The following is a 23,453-nucleotide window of genomic DNA, read 5'->3' as shown; positions in this document are numbered from 1 at the left end:
TTTTTCAAATGAGTTGAGGGTTTCTGCCTCTACCGCCCTCTCAGGCAGTGAGTTCCAGACACCCACCACCCTCTGGGTGAAATTTTTTTTCCTAATTTCCGCTCTAATCCTTCTACCAATCACTTAAAATCTATGCCCCCTGTTTGTTGACCCCTCTGCTAAGGGAAATAGGTACTTCCTATCCACTCTATCTAGGCCCCTCATAATTTTGTACACCTCAATCAAATCACCCCTCAGCCTCTTCTGTTCCAAGGAAAACAACCCCAGCCTATCCAATCTGTCATCATACCTAACATTCTCCAGTCCTGGCAACATCCTCGTAAATCTCCTCTGCACCCTCTCCACTGCAATTACATCCTTCCTGTAATGTGGTGACCAGAACTGCGCGCAGTACTCAAGCTGTGGCCTAACTGGTGTTTTATACAGTTCCAGCATTATATCCCTGCTTTTATATTCTATGCCTCGGCTAATAAAGGAAAACATTCCCTATGCCATCTTAACCACCTTATCTACCTGTCCTGCTACCTTCAGGGATCTGTGGACATGCACTCCAAGGTCCGTCACTTCCTCTACACCTCTCACTATCCTCCCATTTATTGTGTATTCCCTTGCCTTGTTTGCTCTCCCCAAATGCATTACCTCACACTTCTCCGGATTGAACTCCAATTGCCACTTTTCTGCCCATCTGACCAGTCCATTGATATCTTCCTGCAGTCTACAGCTTTCCTTCTCACTATCAACCACATGGCCTATCTTTGAGTCATCCACAAATTTCTTAATCATGCCCCCTACGGGGGTAAGTCCAAATCGTTAATGTATACCACAAAAAGCAAAGGACCTAGTACTGAGCCCTGCGGCACCCCACTGGAAACAGCCTTCCAGTCGCAAAAACACCCGCTGACCATTACCCTTTGCTTCCTGCCAATGAGCCAATTTTGGATCCAATTTGCCACATTCCCTTGGATCCCATGGGCCTTTACTTTTTTGACCAATCTTCCATGTGGGACCTTGTCAATGCTAAAATCCACGTAGACTACATTAATTGCACTACCCTCATCGATCTTCCTTGTCACCGCCTCAAAAAATTCAATCAAGTTAGTCAGACACGACCTCCCCTTAACAAATTCATGCTGTCTGTCCTTGATTAGTCCATGCCTTTCTAAGTGACAGTTTATCCTGTCCCTCAGAATTGATTCCAGTAATTTGCCCACTACCGAGGTTAGGCTGACTGGCCTGTAATTACTCTGTCTATCCTTCGCTCCCTTTTTAATCCTCTGGCACTATGCCTGTATCCAGTGAAGTTTGGAAAATGATTGTTAAAGCCTCTGCCATTTCCTCCCTAGCTTCTTTTAACAGTCTGGGATACATTTCATCCGGCCCTGGTGATTTATCCACTTTCAAATATGCTAATCCCCTTAATTCTTCCTCTCTCACTATGTTTATCCCATCCAATATTTCACACTCCTCCTCCTTAACTTCAATCCCTGCATCATCCCTCTCCTTTGTGAAGACAGGTGCAAAGTATTCATTAAGAACCATACCCACATCTTCCACCTCCACCCATCATTTACCTTTTTAGTCTCTAATAGGCCCTACTCTTTCCTTTGTTATCCTCTTGCTCTTAATGTATTTATAAAACATCTTTGGGTTTTCTTTGATTTTACCTGCTAATATTTTTTTGTGCCTTCTCTTTGCTTTCCTAATTTCCTTTTTAACTTCACCCCTGCACTTTGTATACTCCTCTAAGCTTTCCGTAGTATTGAGTTCCCGGTGTCTATCATAGGCTTTCTTTTTCTGCCTTATCTTACCCTGAATGTTTCTTGACATCCAGGGGGCTGTAGATTTGGCAGCCCCTCCCTTTTTCTTTGTGGGAACATGTTTACCCTGAACCCCTTGAATTGAATCACCCCTTTGAATGTCTCCCACTGCTCTGACACTGATCTACCTTCAAGAAGTTGTTTCCAGTTTACTTTTGCTAAATTGCTTCTCAGTTTAGTAAAATTGGCCTTTTCCCCAATTGAAAACTTTAACTCCTGCTCTGTCTTTGTTCTTTTCCATAACTATGCTAAAACTAACTGTATTATGATCACTACCACCAAAGTGCTCTCCCACTGCTACTTCTTCCACCTGCCCCTCTTAATTCCCTAGAACTAAATCCAGAACTGCCCCCCCCCTCTCGTTGGGCTTGCTATATACTGGCTAAAAAATTCTCCTGTATGCAATTTAAGAATTCTGCACCCTCTATACCATTCACACTATTTGTATCCCAGTTAATATTAGGGTAGTTGAAATCCCCTACTATTACTGCCCTATTGTTCTTGCACTTCTCAGAAATTTGCATACATATTTGCTCCTCTATCTCCCTCTGACTGTTTGGGGGTCTATAGTACACTCCCAGCAATATGACTGCCCCTTTTTTGCTCTTTAGCTCAACCCATAAGGCCTCATTTGATGCTCTTTCTAAAATATCATCCCTACTCAACTGTAATTGTTTCCTTAACCAAAATTGCCACCCTCCCCATCTCTCTCGCGTCTGAAAACCCTGTAACCAGGAACATTGAGCTGCCAGTCCTATACCTCTTTAAGCCATGTTTCTGTAATAGTTGAGATATCATACTGCCATGTGTCTATCTGTGCACTCAGCTCATCCGCCTTATTTCCTATACTCCTTGGATTGAGGTAAATACATTTAAGGACTGCCAAACTCCTCTTTATTTTCTAACCTTTGTTCCCTCTGCCTTCCAGACTCACTCACTAATTTTCTGCCTTCCATTTGAAGTTCTGACTTTATCCCATCTGAACCCACACTCAGGTTCCCATGCCCCTGCCAAGCTAGTTTAAACCCTCCCGGACAGCACTAGTAAACCTCCCGCAAGGATGTTGGTCCCGGCCCTGTTGAGATGCAACCTGTCCGGCTTGTACAGGTCCCACCTGCCCCAGAACCGGTCCCAATGCCCCAGGAATCTAAAGCCCTCCCCCTTGCACCACCTTTGCAGCCACGCATTCATTTGCTCTATCCTCCTATTTCTATTCTCACTAGTGCGTGGCACTGGAAGTAATCTGGAGATTACTACCTTTGAGGTCCTGCTTTTTAATCTTTTTCCTGACTTCTTAAACTCTCCTGCTGTTATTGAAGTAGAAATTACTTTGCGTGTTTTTAGTTAATACTTTTAGATTAAGCTCTTTTGTTCACTATTTTAATGTAGTCATTAACTATTGTAAAATAAAGTATCAATGCCACCTTAGTTTATCCACCAGAATGGAGTAGGAAAGGAATCCTTGGGTAGTTTTCCATATCTCCCATGTATAACAGCTAAGGATGTCAAATCTCAACCTCCAGACGAAATCCAGAGAAACCATCAAGGTTTGAACATTGGCTTTCAGTCATAAGTCCAACGCTTTTTAGGTGTGTAACCACCTAACAAAACACTTACAATCTCAGATAACATAACTGATTAAAATCCACTTTACATTTAATTGTGTATGTACATACTTTATTTTAAATATATAGAGAACTGACAGTACATGACTGATATTTCATACAAAGTCTAGAACCAGATATACTAAATGTGATTGAAATATGGTTTCAAAAGTCAGCTGCAGATTGTTTGATCTTTCTAGACTATTTTACATTCAAGTTGTAGCCTATCTATACAATTAAGAATAGCCTTTGCAAGAGAGAAATTGAACAGCAACTAATGAGAAAAAGCGGCTCAAATAAGAATTTAACGAGTACATAGATTTAGCGAGTACATAGCAAATTGAACTTGAGAATATTAATGAATATCAAAAGCATTAAGAAATATCCAGTAGTCACAAAAGAAAATCAACATTAACATTTGAGAGAGCTGCCAGTGTTTTGGTTGGTGACAAAATGCATTTCCTGAAGCTACTGATTCACAGTGAATGAGAGTTAAGTGTTAAAGAAAGAACTTTCATTTATATAGTGCCTTTCCCATCCTCAGGATGTCCCAAAGTGCTCCTCAGCCAAAGAACTGTTTTGAAGTGTAGTCACTGTTGCTATGTAGGTGAATGCAGCAGCTGATTTGCACACAGCAAGGTCCCACAAACAGTAGTGAATTAATGACCAGTTAATCTGTTTTTGGTGGTGTTGATTGAGAGATAATTGTTGGCATGGACACTTAGAGAGCTACTCTGCACCTCTTTCAGTAGTACAGTGGGATCTTTTACATCCACTTGAACAGGCAGATGGGGACTTAGTTTAATGACTCATCTGAAAGACAGCAATTCTGACAATGCAGCGTAGGAACAGGAGTTGGCCAATTAGCCCCTTGAGCCTGTTCTATTCCATGGCTGAGCTGTATCTCAACTCCATTTAGTTCTGCCATATTCCTTGATACCCTTATCCATTCTCAATCTTGAAAATGTCAATTGACCCAGCACCAACAGTCTTTTAGGTGAGAGTGTTCCAGATTTCCACTACCCTTTGTATGAAAACGTGCTATCTGATTGTACTCCTAAATAGCCCAGCTCTAATTTTACGATTGTGGCCCCTTGTTCTGGATTACCCGAGCAGAGGAAATAGTTTCTTTGTATCTACACTATCGAATCCCTTTAACATTTTATACACCTCAATTAGATCACCCCTCGACCATCTAAACTCAAGGGAATACAAGCCAAGTTAATGCAACCTCATAATTTAATCCTTTATGCTCCGGTATCCTTAATATGGCACTGAAATGGCAGCCTAGATTATTTGTTAAAGTTCCACAATCTTCTGTCTTGGGTCAAACATTCCATTTTCAGCTTGCTGGGAATTAACAATTTTAAAAGTTTAAATGGTTCAACATTGAATGGCTTTAAAAAATGACAATGAAATATATAAAACATATTGGAAGGATGGATGCTTCCCAACAAATTCAAGTTAATGTAAGTGGCACCAGCTTCATGTTTTCAGTATTTGGCACACCATCTAAGCTAGGCATCCGAATGGAAAACTAAAATGTTGAAATAGTTCAACAATTGAGGCTTTGGACCTCTGAAAGGCAGCACTGTGTATTGAGGCATACAAAACTGGTTGGTCCCAGGCTTGATCCATGATCTGCGCTAAGTTAGCTGCTCTCAGCTGGGATAGTTGGTGGTCAGTTGGGGCTGCTACAATTTAACTTAGAATCTCTGGATTATGGAGGGGAACTATCCAGAGTTCCTGCTTCTGATCATTATAAAGTGAGTAGTGAAGCAGGGTTCATATGAATGGATGTTGGATGAAGACAAGATGAAATGAGTGATGACAGGGTAATCCTATGAGGAGAGATTGAGAAAAATGGGCCTATATTCTCTGGAGTTTAGAAGAATGAGAGGTGATCTCATTGAAACAGGATTAATTAATGATCTCAAAATAAAGGATCCCTTGGGATCATAACATGATAGAATTTCACATCCAGTTTGAGAGCGAGGATCTTGGGTCTGAAACTACTGTATTAAACTTAAATAAGGGCAATTATATAGAAATGAGGGTGGAATTGGCTAAAGTGGACTGGGTTTTAAAAATATATTTTATGACTCGCAACAAAAATAGTGAGGAGGAAAGACTCCACAAAAGGGGAACCAACCATGGCTAACTAAGGAAGTCAAGGATGGTATCAGGTTTAAAGAAAAAGCATACAACATGGCAAAGATTACTAGTAAGCCTGAAGATTGGGAAAACTTTAAAAACCAGCAAAGGATGACTTAAAAGAATAATAAAGAGGGAGAAAATAAATTATGAGAGTAAACTAGCAAGAAATATAAAAACTGACAGTAAAAGCTTCTACAAGTATACAAAAAGGAAGAGGCTAGCTAAAGTAAACATTGGTCCCTTGGAGGATGAGACTGGGGAAATAATAATGGAAAACAAGGAAATGGCAGAGGAATTGAACAGATATTTTGTATCTGTCTTCACAGTAGAAGACACTAATAGTATACCAATAATAGTAGAAAATCAAGGGGCAAAGGGAGGGAGGAACTAAAAACAATCACTATCACCAGAGAAAAAGTACTAGGTAAACTAATGGGTCTAAAGGCTGACCGGTCCCCTGAACCTGATGGCTTGCATCCGAGGGTCTTAAAGGAAGTGGCTACAGAGATAGTGGATGCATTGGTTGTAATCTTCCAGAATTCACTAGATTCTGGAAAGGTCCCAGCGGATTGGAAAACCGCAAACGTAACACCCCTATTCAAGAAGGGAGTGAGACAGAAAGCAGGTAACTATAGACCAGTTAGCCTAACATCTGTCATTGGGAAAATGCTAGAATCCCTTATTAAGGAAGTAGTAGCAGGACATTTGGAGACTCATAATACAATCAAGGAGAGTCAACATGGTTTTATGAAGGGCAAATCATGTCTGACAAATTTATTAGAGTTCTTTGAGGAAGTAACGGGCAGGGTGGATAAAGGGGAACCAATGGATGCAGTATATTTGGATTTCCAAAAGGCATTCGATAAGGTGCCACATAAAAGATTACTACACAAGAGCTCATGGTGTTGGGGGTAATATACTGGGAAATTTAGAGGATTGGCTAACTAACAGAAAACAAAGAGTCGGGATAAAAGGGTCATTTTCAAAATGGCAATCTGTAACTAGTGGGGTGCCGCAGGGCTCAGTGCTGGGGCCTCAACTATTTACAATATATATCAATGACTTAGATGAAGGAACAGAGTGTCTTGTGGCCAGATTTGCTGATGATACAAAGATAGGTGGAAAAGCAAGTTGCGATGAGGACATAAAGTGTCTGCAAAGGGATATTGACAGGTTAAGCGAATGGGCAAAAATTTGGCAGATGGAATATAATGTGGGAAAATGTGAAGTCATCCACTTTGGGAGGAGAAATAAAAAAGCAAAATATTATTTGAATGGAGAAATACTACAAAATGCTGTGGTGCAGAGGGATCTGGGTGTCCTCGTACATGAAACACAAAAAGTTAACATACAGGTGCAGCAGGTAATCCGGAAGGCAAACGGAATATTGGCCTTTATTTCTAGGGGGATGGAGTATAAAAGCAGGGAAGTCATGCTACAACTGTACAGGTGCTGGTGAGACCACACCTGGAGTACTGCGTACAGTTCTGGTGCCCTTATTTAAGGAAGGATATACTTGCATTGGAGGCAGTTCAGAGAAGGTTCACTAGGTTGATTCCGGGTATGGAAGGGTTGTCTTACGAGGAAAGATTGAACAGGTTGGGTCTATACTCATTGGAGTTTAGAAGAATGAGAGGAGATCTTATTGAAACATACAGGATTCTGAGGGGACTCGATAGGGTAGATGCTGAGAGGATGTTACCCCTCATGGAGGAATCTAAAACTAGGGGGCATAGTCTCAGAATAAGGGGTCGCCCGTTTAAGGCAGAAATGAGAAGGAATTCCTTCTCCCAAAGGGTCGTGAATCTTTGGAATTCTTTACCCAAAAAAGCTGTGGAGGCTGAGTCATTGAATACATTCGAGGCTGAGTTAGACAAATTTTTGATCAGCAAGGGAGTCAAAGGATATGTGGAAAGGGCAGGAAAGTGGAGTTGAGGTAAAAATCAGATCAGCCATGATCTCATTAAATGGCGGAGCAGGCTCGAGGGGCCGAATGGCCTACTCCTGCTCCTATCTCTTATTGAAACATATAAAATTCTTAGAGGGCTTGACAGGGTAGATGCGGAGAGGCTGTTTCCCTTGGCTGGAAAGTTTAGAACTCGGGCATAGTCTCAGGATAAGGGGTGGATGATTTAGGACTGAGATGAGGAGGAATTTCTTCACTCAGAGGGTGGTGAATCTTTGGAATTCTCTACCCCACAGGGCTGTGGCTGCTCAGTCGTTGAGTATGTTCAAAACTGAGATCGATAGATTTTTGGATTCTAAGGGAATCAAGGGATATGGGGATCGGGCAGGAAAGTGGAGTTGAGGTCGCAAATCAGCCATGATCTTATTGAATGGTGGAGCAGGCTCGAGGGGCTATATGGCTTAATTTTGCTCCTATTTCTTATGTTCTTATGATCTTATGAAATAGCCCATTGACGTTCAATGTCCAAGCTGATGTGTGAAGAATCACCACTTGGGACAGGTATTGGAGAGCTGCCGGCATTTGTTAAACCATAACAGATCGTGAGTTCCTTCATTCAGGAGAGGAGGGGAACAAGTTGGAAGGAATGTTTTTTTATTGAACTTTTTGTCAATATTAAATTCCAATTTTTAGACAATCATGTATGACTAATGATAACCCTTTTATAGAGATAATAGTGAATGCCTGGGAGTGGTTAGTAGATGGTTTTCTCAATATAAACTATAAGCCAAATCATCATGTGAGCCCCATGTTAAGATTACAGCTTTTAAATCACTCCTGGTTACCTTTTGTTTTAATTCTGGGTCCTTTTTTGCAACACTGTCTATCAATGTGAACACTGATGTCCTCCATGTCACTGGTGTGTGGTGGTGTCCAAACTGAAGGATTGATGACTGTGGCGTCATCACCCCAAGTTGCTCAGAAATGATTTGCAGTTGATGAATAGAAAATAATGCACCCAGCTTATAGGGAATAATGGATACCAGAGAGTGATTACAAGGCATTAGTCTTGCCAGGTGCTTTAAATGTCAGTAAACCCATGAAGAGTTTATCAATATGACCATTACCTGAATCCTGTGTTGGTTTATTGCCTTGTAATTATTTCCTATGTCACCATCTTTTTTTCCCTTCAGTCTTTTCCTACGTTGAGCCTACAGTACAGAAACAGGCCATTCAGCCAACAGGTCTATGCCGGCTTTTAAGCTCCACACGAGCCTCCTCCCGCCCTCCATCATCTATCCCTAGCATACCCATCTATTCCTTTCTCCATTGTGTGCTTAGCTAGTTTCCCCTTAAATGCATCAATGCTATTTGCTCAACTACCCCTTGTCGTAGTGCATTCCACATTCTTACCACTCTTTGGGTAAAGAAGTTTCACCTGAATTCCCTATTGGTTTTATTAGTGACTATCTTATATTGATGACCTCTGGTTTTGGACTTCCCCACAAGTGGAAACATTTACTCTACATATACCGTATCTTTCATTATCTTAAAAGATCTCTAGCAGGTCACCCCTCAGGCTTCTCTTTTCTAGAGAAAGGCTTCCTCCTACACTGCAGATTTTTAAAACCCAAGCTTGACATCACCTCACCACTACTTCTTGATCTTCCTTGTCTTCTCTCCTACACTTTTTAACTGTGATGCTGTCCTGCACCTTGGGCCCTTCGCCTGGGTTGCTCAAACAGCTTTTTGATAAAGAACAGTTACAGTGACTAATGCTTTCACTTCTTTCTGCCAGCAGCGGATATCACACACCATGTGGCTAGTGTGTGACATTGTGCAGATGGAAAGATTAAAGATCGTGACGTCAATCATTGCAAATTTATCAAATGGTAATCCACAGCTGATTACTAGGAAATAAGTACATAGTGGGAAAAATTATAATCCTTCACCTCTGGAACCTTGGTTTGAACAGGGTTCAGGCAGGCAAGATCAAACTCTTTTTGTGATAGTTTACTATCTGTTTAGTGAATACCCAATCCAATTCCCGGTGCATGAGTCAACAGCATACACACATCCTTGAGTTTAGCGGACACTAATGTGGCGGTTAATATAAATAGGCAATTTATGAGGTGTAAAAGGCACATTGATACTGGTCAAGATCTTTGAGGTTGGATTTGTTAGTGTTGTATCTTTTACCTGTCTTATGAATGTTGAATTCTGTCACTAGATCTGCAGTAGAAGAAAGTTGCATCACCCAACACTGTCATTCCTCATCTTGACAAGAACAAATCTAAAACATCAATAACAAAATAATCTAAAAGTATTCAATCCATTTCCCACACATGAAAAAAGGATTGGTCCCCAGCAAATGCACGTATTAGAAGTGATGAATAAGTCTCATGTTTTTAAAAGTTGTTCGAATTACTAACTGAATCACTGCTAAATTGTGCGGCCAGTTTACAGATGTTTGGTATATTTGGATGTAATAAGAATTCTTACAGCATATTACATCGATCAGCTTAAGGCAGGGTTGATTTGGGGCTTGAGTTATGGATGTATTTATAACAAAAAATGGCTTACTTTCTTAATAAATGTAACTTTTACTTGATTTCATTTTGGAGAGAAGAGCTGGATTTAGGAACATAGGAACAGGAGTGGGCCATTCAGCCCCTCGAGCCTGTTCTGCATTCAGTGAGACCATGGCTGATTTGTATCCTAATTCCATTTACGCGTCTTGGCTCCATAAACCTTTATGGGATTTGCTGCAGTTAATGGGACACATCTGTCATGAAATTTGAAGTTTATTGGCTAATTAATTAAATATATTGCAGCTGTGATGTGATGCTTTCATCACAGATTGTAAGCAAATAGCAAATTGAGGGATGTTAGTGCTGGGAAATTTGCTTTCCTATTTCCATCACCGAATTTTAGAATCAAGCATTCCTGGTTGAAGTACAGCACACGAAAATGCAGAGTAGAGTTTCCTCTACCAGGCCGTGAATCAGCACTTCCCCCTACATCAATATGACATTTCTTCCATTTTCCACACCAGCCACCCTGTGGTCTCTGAGTGACGATTGTCAATTGCAGCCATTCTGTGCTGTGGGTCTGTACCCACTAGGGGCTGGATTGAGAATGCTCATATTCATTTCACATAGGACCCTCACAGTTAACAGACAAAGGAGACTTTCATTGCATCAGCCTGCAGTGGATTTGAACTGGGAACCTAAAGGCAAAAAGCCAGTGTCTAACACACTGCACCGTCTTGTTCCCTGTCTGCAATAAAAACAAAACATTTTTCCTGCTTCAAGTTTATATTAGATTGTCAGTGAACAAAATTGTGTGTGAGGTCGCTGGTAAACCAATCTATGTAAGTGTTTCATTTAACAGAAAAAGATTATGTTTCATTTGTAAAAAGCCATATATAAGGATTGACGCTGATATCAAAGCTGTGTACCTTAACTGGGATTTACCAGATCACTTGGCTCATTAGAGAAGAATATATTAATGTCACTTGGCCGGCCCTGTGACAGATGCAGTTTGCCACTTATAGCCATGTTTATGTTCTTGGTGTGAGTGGATGCTTTACGTATGCATCTTGTGACTGAAAATCCCACACCAGCATTTGGCCATTGTTGCCAGCTCTGTGTTATGGATGTGGGTACACATAGGTAACTAACATGCCCATCTCTGGTTGAGTTTGAGATCCATTTTTTTGCCCTGAACCTTACTAGCTGTACTTTACTCGGCTTACTTGCGAAACATTTGGCGATGATCGCCATCCCAAGATTTCATTTTCATGCCTTAAATCCTGACTCGAGCAATGTCGTAGAACTGGTGGCCCACAGACACGTGGAGCAGCACATCTGGTGAAGGTCACATTGATGGGAGCTGAGTTATAAGTAGCCCCCAGGCTGTACCATTGACTTCAGTGTTTCAATGGATTATTAGTTATGTTAGTTGTAAAGCAAGACTTAAAAAAAATATAATAATTATATAGATTCAATACTTCCTCATAAATGTGGATACCCATGTATGAACCTAATAACTAAACCTACAGACCCACTGCACCTTGTTGTCCTTTGCTGTACGTGTTTCAGCAGAGATTTCAGTAACCTAGGAAACAGACTCATTGGGTATGTGCAAAAGCATTTAAGAATAATCCAAACACAGGGCTGAGAACAAAAGACTAAACATGTGAAGCCTGATAGTCTTTAAAATTGGGTTTACATTTTCATTACTTGAAAAATTAGATAAAGTTGCAGATCATATTACTTTACAGGATTATAGGCCCTCATTTAAAGAGACTCTTTCACAGCTTGTTAATACTGTTTTTATTTTTGAACTATCCAGAAACTTGCTGGCATTTCACCGAAATCTTCAAGGGCTTCTATCAAAAGAAAAACCTTGAATAATTAAAGCAGGAAAGTGATCTTGCTCCTGGTTACTTGATAAAATAACCCCCCCCTTTTGAAACTACTACTTCAATTGTAATGCTGTCATCAGAATGTGATCATTTTATGTGAGTACGCCTGTTGTTTATTTCTTGTCTGACATCACACTGTTGTTATTTTAAGGTGTTTTATATTCTGTGCCAAAACTTTATCCAGTTTCAGGGGAGTGATATCTGTGCACTGCTTTTTGACTTTTACCTTTGGACTGAAGAGCTGGTCTCCCTAGATTTGCTTCCCTTTTCCACAGAGCCCCAACAGAGAGCAAACACACAAGACCAGCCGCCTGTGTTTGAATTACTAAACCTTGCTCATTATTCTGATAGCAGAATCCCGGACCTACATTTTTGTGTGTCTAAGATGCTGTGGGAAAATGGAAGCCAGGCTTGTTTCCACTATGGAGTGCAGCTGACTCAGGGGGTGATCTTAAACCCCAAGAATGGGTGGGTTGTGGGCGGGTGGGAGTTGAAAATAATTGTTTTTTGGGTCGCGACCGCAACCCGGCTTTATTTCTGGGTTTAACATCAGCGCGTAAAAGTACAGGCTTCCCACTGGGAATGCAAAGTCCGAAAATTTTGCGGTTGCGACCCAAAAAAACCTATTTTCGACTCCCACCCGCACCCACCCCACCCATTCTTGGGGTTTAAAATCACCCCCAGACAGACCAGGGCTCCCTCTGTTAGCTGCACCCGACTGAAGCAGACCAGGGCTTCCTCCGTTAGCTCCACCCGACTCAGGCAGACTAAGACTCCCTCTATCAGCTGCACTTTTATTGTGGAAAAGCGGCTTTCCTTGAAAGAGAATAAAAGACTTGCATTTCTATCGTGCTTTTCGCAACCGCTTTACAACCAATTAAGTACTTTTTGAAGTGTAATCACTGTTGTAATGTAGGAAACAAGGCAGCCAATTTGCACATAGCAAGCTCTCACAAACAACAATGTGATAATGACCCGATAATCTATTTTTGGGTGTTGGTTGAGGGATTGGCAAGGACACCGGGGAGAACCTCCCCTGCTCTTCTTCGAACAGTGCCATGGGATCTTTTACATTCATCTGAGAGGGCAGACTGGGCCTCGATTTAACGTCTCATCCAAAAGATGGCATCTCCGACAGTGCAGTACTTCGCTGGGTAGGCGGGTCTAGAGATTTTTTTGTGTTATTCAAATTTTTAAAAATTGAGTAGTTAAAGCAGAAAATGGTGTTGCTCCTGGTTACTGGACGAATGATTACTCTTATGAAGTTACTACTTCACGTTTCTGATGAGTGCTAGTATTGCTGTTACTCTGGGCTTTGAACCTCTGCTTGTGTATTAGAAAATAGTGTGCATGTTTCTCTCTCAACTTGTTCATTGTTTGGCGAGATTAGGAGATTCGTTTTTTAAGGGAGGGTTGTTACCAGGAACTGATGGGAGCGCAAACCATAATAGCTTTAAAAAGCAACTGGATAATATTTGAAAAGGAAAATTTTAAGAATGGACAGGGGAAATGGGACTAAGTGGATAGCTCTTTCAGAGAGCTGGTACAGGCACAATGGGTTGAATGTCCTTTCTGTGCTGTAAGATTCTTCGATTCTGTTAAACAACTAATGACATTTTTTGGCCTAAATTATTCTTACATTGTCAGAATTGTTAGAGCAATATTTTGTGGGTTGTTTAGCATAATTTTCTGAATTTCTATAATAAATTTTCCAACTATAATTTTAATAGCATATCATTATTTGGATTAAGGTGCTGGAATATACTTTAGGTTCTGAAAGCAGCAGTATTTAAAATGTACATTCCCATCACGTGCGAGTGAAAATGTAATTTAAGATTTTACAAAAAGCTCTTCAACATACAATGTCACAGCAGATAATTTACTCTTCTTCCAAAGCAACAAAATTGAGTCACAAGCTGGTTTGTTTTTAAATGCATACACTTACAGTATAACATTCAGACAAAGGATTCTCTGTGGCACCAGATACAAACAATGGAAATAGACCATCAAACCCTTCAATGATGGAATGGATGTTCTGTGAGGACCAGCAGGAAGTCAAATGTTATCCTGTTTTTTGGGGCAGAAAAGTTTCAGATGATTCCTTCATCCAGCAGTTTGTTGACACCATCGCAGATTTTCTGCAGATACTCTTTGTAAACTCCGTCGGGATGATACAAATCGGACAGAAACTCCACGTCCGCAAAGAGTCTGAAAACGTGATCGATGCGTCCATGGGATTTGGGGGTGAGGTGACGCCCAATCAGTCCGTGCAGCAAATCCTTACATTCGTTCAACAGTTCCGCCAGAACATTTCTGTCAAACGTAAACTCAACCTCATAGAAACTGACAGCTGTCATGGCTGCCTGGTTTAATTTCTTCTTGAACTTATCCACAATCTCCACTTCGTCCTGGTTAAACTGGTTATTTCTGTAGAGAATCCCAATTTTTAAAGCAATCTTGATCAAATCCTTCAAGACTTTGTGGGCTTCTTTCTTGTCGTTTGTGTACTCCCTGGTCACTTTGTACAGCTCATCCAGGATGTCACTACTTGTATCGTCAATGAGCATATTGGCCACCGCCTTGGTGGCCATTTTGCTGAGGATCTTTTTCTGAGCCTGCAGAGCCAAGCTTTTGGAGTTGAAGGATTCAGTTACCACTGTGAAAATAAAGGAAAAAAACACATGGTCATATAAAAGATTTTCAGACTAAGAAGCCTATATTAAGCCCAGCTTAGCTCATTCATCTGAAAAAACAATTGTTCCCCGACCCCCCCCCTCACAACTTCCAACTGTTCCTTGAGTGCTCCCACACTATTTCCATTGGCTATCCTGCTTGGAAGTCCATTCCATGTGTTGATCACTCTTTCGTGATATCAGTACTAAATTGGCCAGTTTGAACCTGTGATCCCCTTGTCCTACCTTCACAGTTTAGCTTGAAGTAGTACTCATGGTTTATTTATCTTTTGATACAATACATTGTTATTAAATTACTAGAAGGAATCTCATGATGCTAATGTACTGTGATGTGTAACATTATTAATAAAGATAAGACAAAAAGAAAAAAAATCATGAATGATGGAAATACTCAACAGATTGATCAACATCTGTAAGAGAAAGTCACTTAATATTTGGGGTGTGCCCCTTCATCAGAACCTGCATCATATTGTGACTTACTTATATATAACGAAGAATGACATTGATATTTAGAAAAGCAGAATATAATATAAAAAAGGATATAGAGAGGGGGAGAAGAACTAATCAAATACTTAGAGAGAAAACAGAAAGGGGAGTATCTGACGTTGCATTTACCGTACTGTGATGCTGGCAGCGCTGCAAGGTAAAGGAAGCCAGGCCACTCCCTCCAAAGCCAATGAAGACACTCTTACATTAAAGGAGTGTTGTTGACAGCAGACGCACGATTATCCAGCCATCAGATGCACTTCCAACTTTAACAACGTGACTTACAGGGAGCCTCTGGCGTTGTAGACGTGTGGACCTACAAATCTGCTATTGTATAAAGGCCTCCTTGTTTCAGAAAGCTAAACATGTGGAACTGGCTTTGCACATTTGGACTAACAACCGGCTGTCCATATTTTCTATCAGAGCACAATAGGCTGATGGAAACTGGCACCCACTGCATTTAAAAGGGCAAGAATGGGCCACCCGTTTACTCTTGACAGGAATACAAAAAAAAAGCAAAGCAAAAGTGCCTTAAAACTCATCCAAAGACAGAATTTTTCCCAGTGACCGCTGGTGACAACAGCACCAGAACAATAATGTGAACAGTGTCTACAGGTGCATCGGACTGCTTTTCTGGCCAGAGATGCACCAAGTGGTGAGCTTATGTGTATGGCCCAGGGATGATGATTCCTGCTCACTATCTGTATGGAACATTCCCAGCCATCAGGGTAGGGTCCAGCAGCCCAAAAGCAAAGTTGTGTCTTTCAAACAACTGTACATGCACAATTGGTGGTGGCTGTCAGTGTTTAAGAAACAGGTTCGTCTATAATACACTTTACATAGTATTACATAGAATTATATAGTATTTACAGCACATGAACAGGCCATTCGGCCCAACAAGTCTAAGCTCCACATTACTTCATCTAACTCTATCAACATATCCTTCTATTCCTTTCTCTCTCATGTGTTTATCTAGCTTCCCCTTAAATGCATGTAGGCTATTCAACTACTCCATGTGGTAGCAAGTTCCACATTCTATGCACTCTCTGAGTAAAGAAGTTTCTCCTGAATCCCTTATTGGATTTATTAGTGACTATCTTATATCTATGGCCTCTAGTTTTACACTCTCCCACAAGTGGAAACATTTTATCTATGTTTACCCTTTCAAACCCCTTCATAATTTTAAAGATCTCTATCAGGTCACCCCTCAGCCTTCTCATTTCTAGAAAAAAAGAGACCCAACCTGTACAGTCTTTCCTGATAGTTATAAGCTCTCAGCTTTGGTATCATCACTGTAAATCTTTTTTGCACTCTCACCAGTGCCTCTTATTCCTTTTTGTAATCTGGAGACCAGAACTGAGCACAGTTGCTGTCGATAGCCTGCAAATACTTGATGGGGTAGAATTTCTGACCAGCAGCAATGTTCCCGCCAACTCAAATAGCGCATGTGGTGACCAGGAAACTTATGCTTTTCAATGTCACCTGGTCTCCACTTGAACCTTCCTTCATGCAAATTTCTGTTCATCTTAATGCCAGCGTTTTAGAGTCATAGAGTTATACAGCATGGATAGAGGCCCTTTGGCCCATCGTGTCCGCGCCGGCCATCAAGCCCTGTCTAATCTAATCCCATATTCCAGTATTTGGTCCGTAGCCTTGTATGCTATGGCATTTCAAGTGCTCATCCAAATGCTTCTTGAATGTTGTGAGGGTTCCTTTGTACTCGCGTGCACTTCGGGTCCTTTATGTAAAACAAAGGATTACCCAGTCTTTTGGCAAAAGTCTCGACCGTCGTTAATTCACAAGCTGTATACAGAAATAAGCTCTTAGGACAGAGGGTTCACAGAAGATGCAGGAAATGTTTATGTTGCTAGAAGAGCAGCTGTATCATTGTATCCAAAAACACCAAGAAGCCAACTGTAAAAAAAGGATTTGTGAGAATTCAGCAGAACAGGAAGATCCTTAAAGAAGAGACGATCTGTAAAGTTGCTTCTTGAACACCCCAGCTCAGGGAGCAACAGCACACCATACTGTAGGCTAGAGAGTCCAGTGATTTTTGGCAAATTAGCTTAAAATTGGTCATTGGATTCATTTAACGCACCCCAGTTGCAGTATTTGGTGGTGCAAGGTGAAAGGAGATATACCAGGTAGATCAGCTGACACCAGTGCCAGCCTACCCTTATCTGTCATTATGCCACCGGCCTTACTATCAAGAACTGGTACATTTGGCAACAACTGGGATCAACTGCTTCCGTAAACTCTGGGTCGGCATGGAGGCAGTTGCAGAGCTGTCCAATCTGCTACACGGATGCCTGCACATACAGTTGGTACTGCCAGTGCTAATCAAGATCATTGGTGTCATCAACTGCTTTACCTCCATCTCCTTCCAGTCTAACATAGGGTTGGTTTACAATCTAGGCCAATTTGCTGTCCACAGATGTATCAAAAGAGAGGCTGATTTATTGTTCAGCAGTTCCAGCACATATCGCTCCTTTCCTATTGACTATCAAAGGCATAATGGTAAATATTTCATTGAACTGTTTGATTCCCCAAAATTCCTCACTGATGGCATCCATGTAGCCACCAGACACAATACCAGGCCCATGCAAACATAAGAGCAATATACAGCTGGTCAGTGGTTAGAAATACTATGCCATGCAAGGTAATGTCTGCTTCTCAGGCAGCTGTCACAATGCTTTCAGTTAGTACCAATTATCTATGTCAGACTCCGTTGAAGGTGAAGGCAGATTGGAAGGGGAGCTTCATGGAGACCAAAGTTACGCTTTTCAGCCCTTCTGAATGACACTATTGTGGCAGCCATGGACAGAAGCAGAGGGCAGATAAAAGTTCCATGCAGCCAGCAAGATCATTATAGAACACCCCATTGGTATCCTGAAACAGTACTTCAGATGCCTGGATAGATCACCCCATTGGTATCCTGAAACAGTACTTCAGATGCCTGGATATTACAGTGCAGTGCTGACAGTGTCTGCATGATCTTATCGTCAGCTGAATACACCACAACCTTCATATACAAAGATGCCTTAACCAAGGAGATGCATTAGGAAGATGGCCCAAAACCAAGATGAGAGCAGGATACAGACTTTGATCAAGAGGAAGATGCTGTAGAGACACAGGTGCAGCCAGGAAGACTAATACATCACCTGCTCATCCAAGTGACCTTCAGCTAGTTGTTTAAGTCACGTCTTCAACTAACCACCCTGTCCATATTTACACAATCAAATGGCCAAGTCTCTGTCATCAACATTGTCCTCTATTGAATATTACATTGAATTACATTGAATATACAGCACAGAAACATTCCATTCAGCCCAACAGGTCTGTGCCGGTGTTTATGCTCCACAGGAGCTTCTTCCTCCCTACCTCATCTCACCCTATCAGCATATCCTTTTATTCCTTTCTCCCTTATGTATTTATCTAGCTTCCCCTTAAATGCATTTATGCTACTTGCCTCAACTACTCCTTATGGTAGCAAGTTCCACATTCTAATCTCTCTCTGGGTAAAGATGTTTCTCCTGAATTCCCTATTATTGACTATCTTATAATTATGGCCCCTAGTTCTGGCCTCCCCCGCAAGTGGAAACATCTTCTCCACATCTACCCTATCAAACCCTTCCATAATCTTAAAAGCCTCTATCAAGTCAACCTTCTCTTCTCTTGAGAAAAAAGCCCCAGCCTGTTCAGCCTTTTCCGATATATCAAAGGCAGCTTAACATATTTTAGCAACCATGGATGTCCATCCTTTCCTGTGCTGCTCTCTTATTCTGGACCATCATTAAGAAACATCTGGGCAAAGTTGAAATGTAGTGCAACCAATTTTTTTCCCTATTTGTTGTATGCGAGTTTAAGGTTTCTGAACTAGAGCTTCCACTTGATGAAAGTGCATGATGTGTGTCAATCCCATCCCATCCCATTTATTTTCTAGATGCAAGACATAAGTGAGATGCTGGCTTGCTGTCTTCCACTGGTTCCCTGCGACTTACCATCACTTCTGGGATTTCTCACCCATTACGCACCCAAATATGGACAGGCGTATTCAAGTTATAGTCAATGATAGGAAAGCGTCAAATGATGTATTTTCCATCATTGATGTGATAATGAACCTGGATGTGAGGAATGCAGTGTGTTTCAGTGTTATAGGGGGAAAGGCAGATTAAATTTTAAATGGTTCACAAACCAAGTCAAATTGATCACAGGACAATCATTTGGACTCAGCCAGAGTGCCAATTAAAAAATTTCATTCACCTTTGCAACTGCCCCAAAGACAACCAGCCATGTTCCATAGCTGCAGGCGCCTGAAGCCTGGAGCAATGATAATCAACTCCCCCAGCTCTCCGCCCCCCCCCTCCCCCCGATGCAGGCTTCCTTAAGCTCTGACATCTTCTTCCACATCTGTTCCCAGCTCCTGCAGGAACTGCATGTAGCTTTGACCCTTCTGCCACTTTCTGCCAGAAATGCTGCATTACTCTTCTCTGGGAAGGGTGCCCTAGAATGGCAAACAGAGCAAGCCTCTAGGCATTGCTCCTGCAGCAACATCTCCACTTCACCAAGAATCAGTTGAGGAGTTCAGGCGCTATGCTGCTTCATCACTTGCCCGGAGACTCCATTTTTTGTTGGTAGCCACTTCTTTTTGCTATCCAGATTTCCTTTGCCACATTTGGCCATATACGTGACATTTTCTTTTGAAATAGCTGCTGGCGGAGTGCCAGAATTCCATCCCCCCCCCCCCCCTGCCCCCTCAACCAATGATCAAGTTCCCAGTGGTAGTCGGATTTCAGCTGGGAGCTCTTAGTGAATCTCTAAATATGCCAATCAAGGAAGTTTCGGCCATCAGGAGCACAGCTGGGCACATAGCCCGCTGTGCACTGTTCCCGCTGCTGGAAAGCTAGCTGTGGGAAAAAGCCACCTGACTGTCTAGGCTGACATGAAAAGTGGCGACTTGGGTGTGATACAAAAGCACTAGCAGCCACGCTCCTCTTAAGAGTAGGTGTCATCTGGAGAGATGAGAAAATTGGAAGAAAGAAAGAAAATGCTGGTTCGCTGTTTCAGGTAGTTGAAGGAGCAGCAGGTGCCTCAGAGTTCATGGAGAAAGCGGAGATTAGTAATGACATGTTGTTAAAAAGATTGGAGAATTTAAATATTCATAAGACATTAGGAACAGTTGGAATGCATCCAACAGTCCTTGAGGAACTGAACATATAAGTTTAGGAAGCTGTAGCTGAATTTTTTGCAGGTTTAATAAAGACGGGAGCAATACCAGAAAATATGAAAAAAAACTACTCTTGCAATTTGTTTAACAAGATCCGAAGCATGGACATGGGAATTATACGCCTCTTCATTTACCATCCATTGTCAGCAAAGCATTGGCGTCTAATATGAAGGAACCAATTCAAATACACTTAACAAGTACAAAGACAATAATTATTAACCAACACTAATTTTTGAAAGGCAGTTTATAGCTAATAAATTTAATGGGAATAAATCCAGGATGATTTGCCTGGGACCTACAGAGACAATCTAATCTGGAGTCCTAATCATAATGTTCCTATTTTGAACTTGTTTTATCCTTCTTTGTAATTCAAGATTGAATGAAAAATCATTTATTAAAGTTTAAAACAACCAAAAATGCAGCAGTTCAGCATCTAGCAAGCACCATCTTGGCTGGGTGGTCTGCCTTAAATCGACTGCAGAATTTATACATTGCTCGATATTGATTGTCATGGATGTTTGTATAAATTGCACATGAAAACTGATATGAAATAATTGCATTGACTGAAGTGAGGGAATTCCGTAAGGCTGGTAACATGATGTTGGACATGATGTAATACCAGCAACATGCCCAAGATACGCAGCACCCACAATGTGGCTGGCCAGCAAGTGACTTTCCGGGAATCCATACAAACTGCATATTAATGCTCCAGGAAATAGTTCAATTAAGGATTTGTTCCATAATGTGAATGGGGAACTTGGAAAGAGTGCTTCAGGGGAATCTGGTGGGGCAGAAGATAAATTTTGATCCAAGGTGGCCATCTTCTGGATATAGGGTCGCTCTTATTTATTGCCCCCATGTTTTGTTTTTTGACCGTCACTGGCTAAATGGTGCAAGGGGACTTAAATCCTGCTGCAAGCGGAATAAAACGGTAGCAATGATCGGGCAGTCAGCAGATCCCACATGCTCCTGGCGCGTCATGCACTACACACTGGAAATGGCCAAATAATCTTTAAATGAGCTGGCCTCACATTGTGACGGGAGGTCAGCTCGTCTGGGGGCTGACGTGGCCAGCACCTGATGAGTGCCGGTCCCAGTGCAGCATTCCTGGCCCACACACTGTATCATTACACAAACAGCAGAAGACACAAAAAGATATGGGCATGTGAGGTTTGAAATGTAAAAAAAAAGTACCAGAATGAGATTATAGCATCAATGGACATTATTAATGAACAGGATTGATTCTGATAAAGTAACAGCAGATCTTTCGCAGCAAGATCACAAGATGAATGCAGCTGAGGGAGGCTATTCGTCCCGTCGTAGCTCATCCAAGCAAAAAGGAAAAGCCTGTAGTTCCCCATCATACCATCCAAACTGATCTGGAATTACTGAAGTTTTTGCCTCCAGTTCTCTGGAACTCCATTCCCTGAGATACTCTGCTCTGTACTCCCCACCCTCCATCCCCTCACTCCAACACTATTCCTCTAATAAGTATTTACTGTATTTTTCCTCCCAATTTCTTAACCATTTCCGGGTTTAATCTTGAATTCCCACTACTTTGAAATTATTCAGCATCTTTAGTGAGCAACTTTGTCAAAGTGTTTCTGCGAGTCCAAATATATCACGTCATACAATTTAGCACAATCCACTTGATGGAAGAAAGAATCTTGCATTTCTATAGTGCCTTACCAGAAAAGTCCCAAAACACTTCACATAGACTGAATTACATCGGCCATTTACAGTTATTATGTGGGTAAAACACAACAAGTTGTCCACAGCAGCGGGTCCCACAAATAGCAATGAGATGATTTTCCAGTACTGCACTCAAGTGTCGGTTTAGATTATGGGCTCAAGTTATGGATATTTCAACTCCTCAAAAAAAAGAAACTTGTCAGAATCTAGTCCTTAGCTTTGCATGAACAACATTGCACAACTCTACTGCTGATGCTTTTAGGCCAGAGAGGAATTCCCACTGTGCCCATCTTGTTAATTTTTAATCATAATATTTTTTCAAATGCTGTCACTTTGGGTGATTCTGGCAGATCTATTTGTTACAAGTCTTATAATAATGTTAATTAATTGACTCTCACACCAGCATCAGGTCTACAAATAGTGGCTCTTCCATCCATACTTGGCAGTGCCTTTGAAATCCTCCTATTATGGAGTATATGAACTACATTCCATTTGAGAAGTATAATACTGACAGCAAGAGCGGTTGAGAGAGAGGTCAGATTGGAAAGACCGAGGATCAGGGGTGATTTAAATAAGAAATGAATAAGCCACAGGACAAATGTAGAAATAAGGGCAACAGGAACGGAGCTATTGGAAAGAGCTGGCAGCAAGTCATGGGTATAGAAGAGTCACCAAGATCTTTAAATGTGAATGAGAGGAATAAGACAGCCACAACCAAACCCACTTTCCCATCATTTCAAGATTCTAGTGATTGCATGGAGCTGGAGGGGAACAATAACTAATAGTAATACGAAATGACTTGTAGCTTTTTTCATTATTATTGGTATAATGGACTTATCCCTTAAATGAAACGATTCATTTTTCAGTTTACAAGATAAGTCAAGTTTGCTTAATCTATTTTATACTAGATACCTATAACTATCAAGCCAGTCTAGGTTTCTTGAAGGTGTCACTCCAGGATGAGGATTTATAACTGCACAGCCTCCACGATTCAACTGTGAACTCAGGTCCCAAGTTGTTGCCAAGCATTTCAAGAAGTATGTATTTGTTTTGCAGTGTGTAGCTAACCCAAAGCCAGATCACAGAGCTCGTGAAAGGGATTCAGTACATTTTGAAGTCAAGTTATAACACAATTCATCCTGATGGCTTTGGTGATTCCTGTAGTTTTGACACACTTGAGAAAGATCTCTGCTGTTTGCTTTAGTGAAATTGTAAAAACATAAGGAACCCGTTTATGGTTTCACTTTGAAGAACGAACAGTGAAAAGCTTCCCCCATTTTAGGAACCATTGGGGCGTATCATGTTTTTCTCTTCAATTTTTTTCTCTCCTGATGGTGCTGACTCATCCTGAGATACAGTTCCAGGATGTCAGCAGCCCTCTAGAATCTCACCCAGGTGGTCATCCTTTGTATGTGAATGTTGGCAGGCTAATTGACTGTAAT

At 41.3% G+C, this 23,453-nt stretch overlaps 1 protein-coding gene across 1 annotated transcript in view; it reads right to left on the bottom strand.

The window, feature by feature from the left end:
- Positions 1-13,778: 13,778 nt before the first annotated feature.
- The window catches only part of tnfaip8l3 (tumor necrosis factor, alpha-induced protein 8-like 3), a 56,838-nt gene continuing 47,163 nt past the window's right edge, over positions 13,779-23,453 (bottom strand). Inside the window, exon 2 of the mRNA XM_067971160.1 lies at positions 13,779-14,569. Within this exon, the coding sequence (XP_067827261.1) occupies positions 14,004-14,569 (566 nt within the window). The 3' untranslated portion in view covers positions 13,779-14,003. The remainder of the gene's footprint in view (positions 14,570-23,453) is intronic.

The sequence above is a fragment of the Heptranchias perlo genome, chromosome 34 (genome assembly GCF_035084215.1).
Source record: "Heptranchias perlo isolate sHepPer1 chromosome 34, sHepPer1.hap1, whole genome shotgun sequence".
In the NCBI taxonomy this organism is placed as follows: domain Eukaryota; kingdom Metazoa; phylum Chordata; class Chondrichthyes; order Hexanchiformes; family Hexanchidae; genus Heptranchias; species Heptranchias perlo.
This window is presented reverse-complemented; position numbering and strand designations above follow the sequence as displayed.